The sequence below is a fragment of the Charadrius vociferus genome, unplaced genomic scaffold, assembly GCF_000708025.1.
Source record: "Charadrius vociferus isolate BGI_N301 unplaced genomic scaffold, ASM70802v2 scaffold467, whole genome shotgun sequence".
Classification (NCBI taxonomy): domain Eukaryota; kingdom Metazoa; phylum Chordata; class Aves; order Charadriiformes; family Charadriidae; genus Charadrius; species Charadrius vociferus.
Window position 1 is genome coordinate 1,162,696 of NW_009649309.1, and position 9,134 is coordinate 1,171,829.

Genomic DNA, 9,134 nt, shown 5'->3' on the forward strand with positions numbered 1-9,134 from the left:
ATAAATTGACGCCGACGTAAGGGCCTTGGCAAGTAGACGGTGTTGCAGAAGTGTGGTTTGTTCCTCCTGACACTAATCATTCCCAATTAGCACCTTCCATGATAGCAACCTAGTCTTAGGGCTTATGGGTCAGGACAGGGACAGGGGACAGGTGTTGTTACGGTAGGGCTTTGCTTACAGGCTACCTGACCAGGAAGACCGAGCAGATGAGGCCCTCTATAGACAGATAGGAGCAGCCCTACATTCACAAGCCCTGGCCCTCATGGGGGACATGAACCACCCTGATATCTGTTGGAGGGACAACACAGCACGGCATAAGCAAGCCAGGAGGTTCCTGCAATGCATCAGTGATAACTTCCTTCTCCAAGTGACAGAGGAGCCAACAGGGAGAGATGGCATGCTGGACCTTGTTCTCACCAACAAGGAGGGGCTGGCAGGGACTGTGAAGCTCAAGTGCAGCCTTGGCTGCAGTGACCATGAAATGGTGGAGTTCAAGATCCTTGGGGAAGTGAGGAGGGTGCACAGTAAGCTCATTACCCTGGACTTCAGGAGAGCAGACATTGGCCTCTTCAGGGGTCTGCTTGGTAGAGTACCACGGGATAAAGCCCTGGAGGGGAGAGGGGCCCAGGAAAGCAGGCTAATATTCAAGGACCACCTCCTCCAAGCTCAGGAGCGATGCATCCCAATAAAGAAGAAGTCAGGCAGAAAAGCCAGGAGGCCTGCATGGATGAACAAGGAGCTCCTGGACAATCTCAAACACAAAAAGGAAGCCTACAGAGGGTGGAAGCAAGGCTAGGTAGCTTGTTAGGAATATAGAGAAACTGTCTGAGCATCCAGGGATTCCAGGTTTGGAAAGCTAAGGCCCAGATAGAGTTAAATCTGGCCAGGGACATGAGGGGCACCAAGAAAAGCTTCTGTAGGTGTGTTGGTGACAAAAGGAAGACGAGGGAAGATGTGGGCCCCCTCCGTAAGAAAACGGGGAAACCTGGTCAGCCAGGACATGGACAAAGCTGAGGAACATAATGACTTTGTTCCCTTGGTCTTCATGGGCAAATGCTCTAGCCACACTGCCCAAGTCACAGAAGGCAAAGGCAGGGACTGGGAGAATGAAGAACTGCTCACTGTAGGTGAAGTATGAGACCATCTAAGGAACCTGAAGGTGCACAAGTCCATGGGACCTGATGGGGTTCGTCTGTGGGTCCTGAGGGAATTGGTGGATGAAGTTATGAAGCCACCATCTATCGTATTTGAGAAGTGGTGGCAGCCTGGCGAAGTTCCTACTGACTGGAAAAGGGGAACATAACCCCCATTTTTCAAAAGGGGAAAAAAAGAAGGCCTGGTGAACTGGCTGGTTCACAGGCTGGTCAGTCTCACCTCTGTGCCCAGCAAGATCATGGAGCAGATCCTCCTGGAAACTCTGCTAAGGCACCTGGAAACTAAGGACGTGATTGGTGACAGCCAGCATGGCTCCACTAAGGGCAAATTGTGCCTGACAAATTTGGTGGCCTTCTACGACAGGATTGCAGTGTTGGTAGGTAAGGGAAGAGCAAGTGATGTCGTCTACCTGGACTTGTGCAAAGCATTTGATGCTATCCCACACGACATCCTTGTCTCTAAGTTGGATGGACATGGGTTTGATAGATGGACCAGTCGGTGGATAAGGAATTGGCTGGATGGTTGCACTCCAAAGAGTTGCAGTGAATGGATCGATGTCCAAGAGATGGATGGTGTTCTTTAGGGGTTCGGTACTGGGACTGGTGCTGTTTATCATCTTTGTCGGTGACATGGATGTTGGGTTTGAGTGCACCTTCAGCAAGTTTGCTGATGGCACCAAGCTGTGTGGCGCAGCCGACACACTGGAGGGAAGGAACGCCATCCAGAGGGACCTGGCCAGGCTAGAGAGGTGGGCCTGTGTGAACCTCATGAAGTTCAAGCAAGCCAAATGCAAGGTCCTGCACGTGGGTTGGGGCAATCCCAAGCACAGGTGCAGACAGGGTGGAGAATGGATTGAGAGCAGCCTTGAGGAGATGGACTTGGTGGTGTTGGGTGATGAGAAGTTCAACATGAGCTGGCAATGTGTGCTTGCAGCCCAGAAAGCCAACCATTTCCTGGGGCGTATCAAAAGAAGCGTGGCCAGCAGGTTGAGGGAGGAGATTCTGCCTCTCTACTCCACTCTTGTGAGACCCCACCTGGAGTACTGCATCCAGCTTTGGAGTCCTCAGCACAAGAAGGACATGGATGTGTTGGAGCAAGTCCAGTGGAGGGCCACGAAGATGATCAGAGGGCTGGAGCACCTCTCCTATGAGGACAGGCTGAGAGAGCTGGGGTTGTTCAGCCTGGAGAAGGGAAGGCTCTGGGGACACCTTACAGCAGCCTTCTGGTACTTGAAGGGGGCCTACAGGAAAGATGGGGAGGGACTCCCCATCATGTTAGATAGATCGTGTCATGATAGAATGAGGAGTAATGGTTTTGGATTGAAAGAGGGTAGATTTAGATTAGGTATTAGGAAGAAATTCTTTCCTGTGAGTGTGGTGAGGCACTGGAACAAGGTTGCCCAGAGAAGTTTTGGCTCCTCCATCCCTGGAAGTGTTTAAGGCCAGGTTGGATGGGGCTTTCAGCAACCTGGAGTAGTGGAAGGTGTCCCTGCCTATGGCAGAGTGGTTGGAACTAGATGATCTTTAAAATCCCTTCCAACTCTAACTATTCTATGATTCTATATGCATGTCTTGCTCCCCTGTGGGGCATGCCAGCTTCATCTTGTGGGAGCAGGGATGCCCCTTCTGCAGTCCTCCTCCCTCTTGTGTTGGCCAGCACAGCAGAGGCATTGTTAGCTGGAAGATGGGCAGAGATGTGGATCTGCTGCCTTCTCAAACCAGCTCTGTGGTTTGGAGTTTAGTGCAGCCTTGAGGGTGAAGACATGGAGCTAATAGTGTGTTTGCAGGGGCTGGAACTTCTTTCCCTCTCCGGTGGGCATTGACATCCAAACTGTGTTGGCCAAGGCTTTCAAATCTAATGATTTTGGATCGCCAGCTTGAAGTAAGGTAAATTGGAGACAGTGATGAGCACTTCTGGAAAACCAGACCTCTTAAATTGGTTACTTTAGGGTTTACTTTTGATTTACACAGCCTGTACTTCTGTTTTCTTATCAGTAACACTCTCTTACCTCTTGAGGTTTGCTTGGGGAATGTGTAGAGTTTACATCCTGACTGTCAGGCTGGAGGATTGCTGCATATCACAGCATAAACATAGTTTTGTATTCAGTTTGATGGATTATTTTGGCCATTTTAAAGTAACCTTCATTACTAGCAGAGAGTATTAGGTTAAATAGCTCAGGATGCTGAGGTTCCGTGCTGTACTTTTAGACCAAGTTTCATGGTTTTAAGTGAGGCTGTCTTACATTTGAGACCCCAGAACATCAGACCATAAAAGCAAAAGACAAGACAGTGGATTCTGGAGGCACAGTACAGGTGACAGATTGAAATACTTGTAATTTTCTCTGGTCAGATTCCCAGTGTAGTCAGTGTGCCGGGTGGGAAGAAAGTAAGAAAGCCCTTGATCTTTGGGGCACACAGGCCATCCCACCATCTCCCTGTTTCCATGCCAGGATCACTAGGGTGGTATGTCTGCGAGCTTGAAATGAGAGACCAGGGTGGTCCTGGAGCAGAATACCCTGTTGTGGCAATTTCATGGGCAATTTTATGAAGTGACCTTAAAAGCATGCTGCAACCCTGATGGTGGCCTGCTGGTTTTCAGCCCAAGCAGTGAGGGGTGGCTCTTTGCCATTACAGAATAGCAGTGAAGTGGGTTTACCTTGTCCCATCCTCAATCATTACTGAAAGATTAAAAGACTTATAAGACCATTAAAACCTTAAGGGGTGTGTCCCTTCACCACTCTCTTGCAGAATTAGGTGTCTCTGTGTTACAACGTGCCAGATCCCAGACCTCGGTGTCTCTAACTCGCAGCATTTGGGTGATCCTGGGATGTGCAGGAGGCATTGGGAACTCTTAATGAGGCTGCGCTTTGCGGATTTCTGCCTTTTCTGGCAGAAAAGGGGGGCAGACCGCTCAGCCTCACTGCAGAGCAGGCCGCAGTGGGGAGGGATCCCCTCTCCTAACATGGCGGCCCTGTTTCTCCCTGCAGGTGGTGGTGCTCCTGGAATTCCTGAGCTGGGGTTGGCTGGAAGATGACCGAATATAAGCTGGTGGTGGTGGGAGCCGGTGGTGTTGGGAAGAGTGCTTTGACGATACAGCTCATTCAGAACCATTTCGTTGACGAGTATGACCCCACGATAGAGGTAAGCGGCTTTGGGCATGGGGTCTGTCTCTCTGTGTTTTCCTCTTCCTCTTCTCTACCTTGCCTCCAACCCAGAGTGTGGTCGGCTTGGTCTCAAGTCTGAACTTTAGCAGGGATGTTCCTCTGCTTCACAGAGCTGTTCTGAGTCGCTACACGTGTGTTTGGAGGTCATAATGACCGACTTGTGCCTCCTGCAGAAGGACAGTGGTGTCTGCTGTGGAGAGATGGCGAGGGAGGCAGAGCCGAGCAGGGGCTGAGAGACAGCACAAAAGTCCTCCTTTCTGATGAGATGACAGTGTAGGGAGGGGTTAAAGGTTTGGGATTGAAGAGCCATTTTGTGCCTGTTCTTCCATTTCTCCTGTGAAATCAGAGTAAATATATTGACTTCTCATGCAGGATGTTTTGAGATTTACTGATGAAATGGGTTTTATCAGAGCTTGGTCATATTATGTATGTCCTGCAGTTTGAGCAAGATGTGCTGAGCAGCTGAACCATTGGGTTTCCCACTGTGCTGGCTCTGCTCAGTCATGAGGATTTAAAGGTTGATGTATGGGTCTCATAGTTGGTGTGGATGGTAGCACTGGCCTGTCTAGCTCAGCACCCTGCCTGGAGAAGCAGGCAGGGACCCCGTGCTCCTCCAGACTGCGCAAAGGAGGGGTCTGGTCTTCAGGATACATTACACTATTTTTTTCTTTTAATTTTTAAAAACATATTCCAATCTCTGACTGCTTTCACCATTGCTAGCGAGATGCTAATTACACCCTGCATGACTTACACCTTCGTTCGGGGGAGATGGGAGCAGCAGCCGCTGCTCTGCATGAGTAAGTTGACCCTGGGAAGGCAACTTACAGCTCCATCATGCTTCTTGGACAATAACCTTCCTATCTGCAGTCCTAAAGGATTCTCTACTAGATGTATATAAATGCAGCTGTGGTTGCTGCAGTTATTATTACCATAATGGCTTAAAGGCCCCAGCTAGGATCAGAAATCTATTCTGGTAGGTGTTGTATGTGCAGTTCCCACCCTGAAGGGCTTACAACTTAAATAAACAAGCAAGACAAGGCTTGGTAGAAAGGCTGAAATAGTCTTACAATCCTACAGACGGGAAGGAGAGAAAGCACTTAAAAGCACGTGCTATTATGTCATTTGGCCAAGGTCACATAGAAAGTCTGTGGCAGAGACTGGAATTTAATTTAAGGCCTCCCAAGTCTCGGTGCTGCACCTTGCTTATGAATGCACTTGCCTTCTTCCCCAGCTCCTCTCCCCTCAGGTGCTCATCACCAGTAGCATCGTATGCTTTTCTTAGAAAACCATTCCAGGTTGTTTTTGGCAAAAGAGCTGCTGATGGAGAGACATCTGCATGGATGGATCCTCTCTTGGACCTTACAGTGGTCAGAGGCAGCTCTGACCCCGTGATGTATTGGATTTTGGCATCCTATTTGTCTCCAGCTGCCTGCCTGCTGTACGTACCCTCCAGGGAATTTTCTCCATGTAAACAGGCAGCAGGGAATGTAAACCTTGCATGGCATTTCCCAGCACACCCTCCTCACCCTGCCCGCTCCTGCTGTGCCCTGGGAGATGCCTGCTCTCCTCCCCTGCAGCCCCCAGCCCCGCTCTGCTCTTCTCTTCCTCTTCTCTTCCTAAAGCAGCCACGAGCTGCTCTTCACCCCTCTCAACCCTGGTGCTTTTCCACCTGCAGGTCCCACCAGCCCTGATGCCTTTGCAGCTCCCTTGGTCGTGCTCCGCATACCCCCCACCCCGGCCATCTTCTCACTCATTCCAGGGTGACTCCTTTCAATTATGCTTCATTTTATGGTGGTTTAGGACACACACAGAGTTAGTTACCTGCTAGCCATCCAAATATGACCAACAAACCACCCTCCTGTGACTAAGCTGCTTTGGATCATGCCCAGGAGCTGACTCTTGACTGTTCAGCTGGCTAACAAAGAGCACAGCAATGCTGAAATGAGCAGGATAAAAGGGGGGGAAAAAAAGTATACATACATGGAGCAAAGGCTTTACCCACCACTTAAATGAATTGAGTGCAGGCTGTGCTGTGAAGGGGGATGTAAGCGGGTTGTGGTGCACTGAGAAGATGCTCGCCAGGGCAGAAAGGGTGGAGAAGTGAGTTTGTCCCCTGTCTCGGGCAGAGACTCCAACTAAGTGCCTGCTCCCCTCCTGCCCTCCTGATTCACTAATACAAATGTCTGTCTTTATAACTCAGTGCCAGCTGACCTGTTACAGCACGCACTTGCGTGCCTGCTCTTGGGCTGCTGAGGACCCTTAAGACCTTTATTTTGGGAACGGAAGGACCAAGGCACCAAGGAAATGTATGCTGCTGGCAGTGTCCCATGGCAAATGAGCAGGGATGGAGTAAAGAGTCAGACTGTTCTGAGAAATTCTTGGGTTTGTCTTCCAGCTTTTAGCAGTCAGCTAGTAATGAGCTTCCCAAGCCTCTGGTCGTATCCTGACTAGCGCCTATGGACCTCTTGATGTGGTCCCCCAGCACAACTGGGGTGCTCCCAGCATGTGTCTGCGATCCTGAGTCTGAATCCCAAGCAGACGTTGTTTTTGCTGCCTGGTGCTTCACAGCTGGGTCTGGCCATTTTCACTTGTGCAAGAAGGTGGGATTACAGAGGAGCAATGAGCCTGCAGGGTGCTGGTGGCTGGACATGTGGGCTGGTGGCAGCTACCTGTGCAGCTGCAGCCAGGTCACGTGGCAGCATGGCAGGGATGGCTGAATTGGCATCCCGAGCATGCCAGAGGAGTTTGGATGAAGCTGGCCACAAAGCAAGGGTGGGGAGAGCTTGTCCCCTTCCTTTGGGGAGCAGGGTGCAAAGCATCATCTGCAAGATTGCTAATGCCTTTGCTTCATTAGCGAGCTGGCTGGCCTTACGGGCAGCCTGTTGATAACCTGAGCCAAGGTGTGGGATTGCTTCTCCGTAGGTATACTTTCTGCTGGTGAGACCTCCTGTAGTTGGCAACTTGGCAATTAACTGTGAACACATGTGCCAAGAGGCTGGACACAAACCAGGGTGCAGGGGTGGGAGGATGCTCTGCTGGGCAGAGCAAGCACGGGGGGCCCTGCCAGGCACTGGGACCCTGGAGGTGGTACCAGTGCTCTGCTACCTTGCACCAAGGAGGCTCCAGATACATTATTGATTAGAAATGGGAATGCATTTCTGCAGGGCAGCTGGCCAGTTGCCTTCAGAGCAGTTGGCTGGAAGCCAGTCCATCACTCCACACATATTGCTGGTAGGTCAGCAGTCCCCTTTTTGGGAAGGATCAGAAGACTCAGAAGGTTGTGGCAGAGCAGATCTCATCTCTGATTTTGTGGCCCTCAACACAAGGTGAGGAAAGACTTTAATTAGACCCAGTAGGTGACGTTGTTGCAGTAATGAACCAAAGGGTGGAGGCTGTGTTGGCCCCATTCCGTTTACGTACTGCTGCTGGTCCTGTCGGTGACCTTTGCTGCGTCGGCTGTTTGTCTGCAGACCTGCAAAGCTCATCTGATAACATTGTTGTGGTCATTTGAAGAGCAGCAGACATTTGAATTAATTTTGAACTGCAGCCGTAGCCTCTGTGAGTGGCTGCAAAGCGCTGTTGTGGTCATATTGCTGACTCGCACCTTTTTCATACCTTTGGTTTTGGCTTCCTTCTCTTGCTGAGAGTTGAGGATGCTGCACTGTACCCAGGGGACAGCTATCAGAGAGGGGTGAGGTTGTTCCTCCGTGCAGGGGCTGCCCCAGCAGCATCCCTGCTGACGAGACTGGACATGGGGGAGAGGCATGGTGGGGAGGAGTGGTGCTTTGAGGAGCCTGCCTTGAAAATGAAATCTTTTGAGGGATGCCCTGGGTGATTTCTAGGCCTTCTCACATCTGTGATAAATTGTGATTGCCTGTGCTGCAGGGAAAACTCCCAACTTCAAAAGACCTGCCTGGATAGTCCCTACCGTCCTGGAGCCCTCTGGGCACAGACTGGTTGTGGGAAACACCCTCCTTGCATGGTGATGGGTTGTTTTTATTTCTCATGTTTGAAGAAGAGTTTTGCCATCAAGCCCAGTTTGCAGCCTTATTGGTGGCATATTGCCTCTGGTGCCTGATCTGAGATGCGTTGGAGGTGCTGGATTTCCAGGTGATCTTAAACACCTTCCAGCCTTGCAGATCACAGACAGTGGCTGGAAGCCCTGGCCATTCAGAGCTGCCTTTCCTGGGTACCCCCTTCCAGCACCTGGGCAGGGCAGCAGTAGAAGGGATTAGTTGGGACTAAATAAAGCTTAGGAGAATAGTTGTCAAGGGCTATGTGGTGTGGCAGAGACAAAGCTGCCCCTGGTCTGACAGAGGCAGGGCTGGGAATGAGGAGAGCAAGCCAGAGGCTGTCTTCTCCATGCCTCTGCCAGAGAAGGGAAAACCTACTCAGCTCCTCCTGTTTTCCCCTTTTTTGCCTTCTTTTTTCTTTCCCTCCCATTTTTAAATCAGCTATTTAATGGGAGATAAACCCAGGCGGAGCATGACCTGGCATCTTCCCAGGGATGCACTTGCTGCATCCTGGTGCTTGGCCAGACCCGAGCCTTATTGCATCCTCCCTTATTGCATCCTCCTCCCTTTCTCTCCCTCTCCTGGCCTGCAGGATTCCTACAGAAAGCAAGTCGTCATCGATGGAGAGACCTGCTTGTTAGACATCTTGGATACCGCAGGGCAAGAGGAGTACAGTGCCATGAGAGACCAGTACATGAGAACGGGGGAAGGATTCCTCTGCGTCTTTGCCATCAACAACACCAAGTCCTTTGAAGATATTCACCAGTACAGGTCAGTATCCAGGGAAGGGCCCCTTCCCTCTT

At 50.7% G+C, this 9,134-nt stretch overlaps 1 protein-coding gene across 2 annotated transcripts in view; it reads left to right on the top strand.

The window, feature by feature from the left end:
• The window catches only part of HRAS (Harvey rat sarcoma viral oncogene homolog), a 23,179-nt gene that overhangs the window by 8,336 nt on the left and 5,709 nt on the right, over window positions 1–9,134 (top strand). The window contains exons 2-3 of one of the 2 annotated variants that reach the window (XM_009889363.1): window positions 4,142–4,295; window positions 8,924–9,102. In XM_009889363.1, coding sequence (XP_009887665.1) covers window positions 4,185–4,295; window positions 8,924–9,102 — 290 coding nt within the window. In that variant the 5' untranslated portion in view covers window positions 4,142–4,184. Of the gene's footprint in view, window positions 1–4,134; window positions 4,296–8,923; window positions 9,103–9,134 lie in introns of those variants that run through there. The other variant, XM_009889362.1, reaches the window with a different exon arrangement.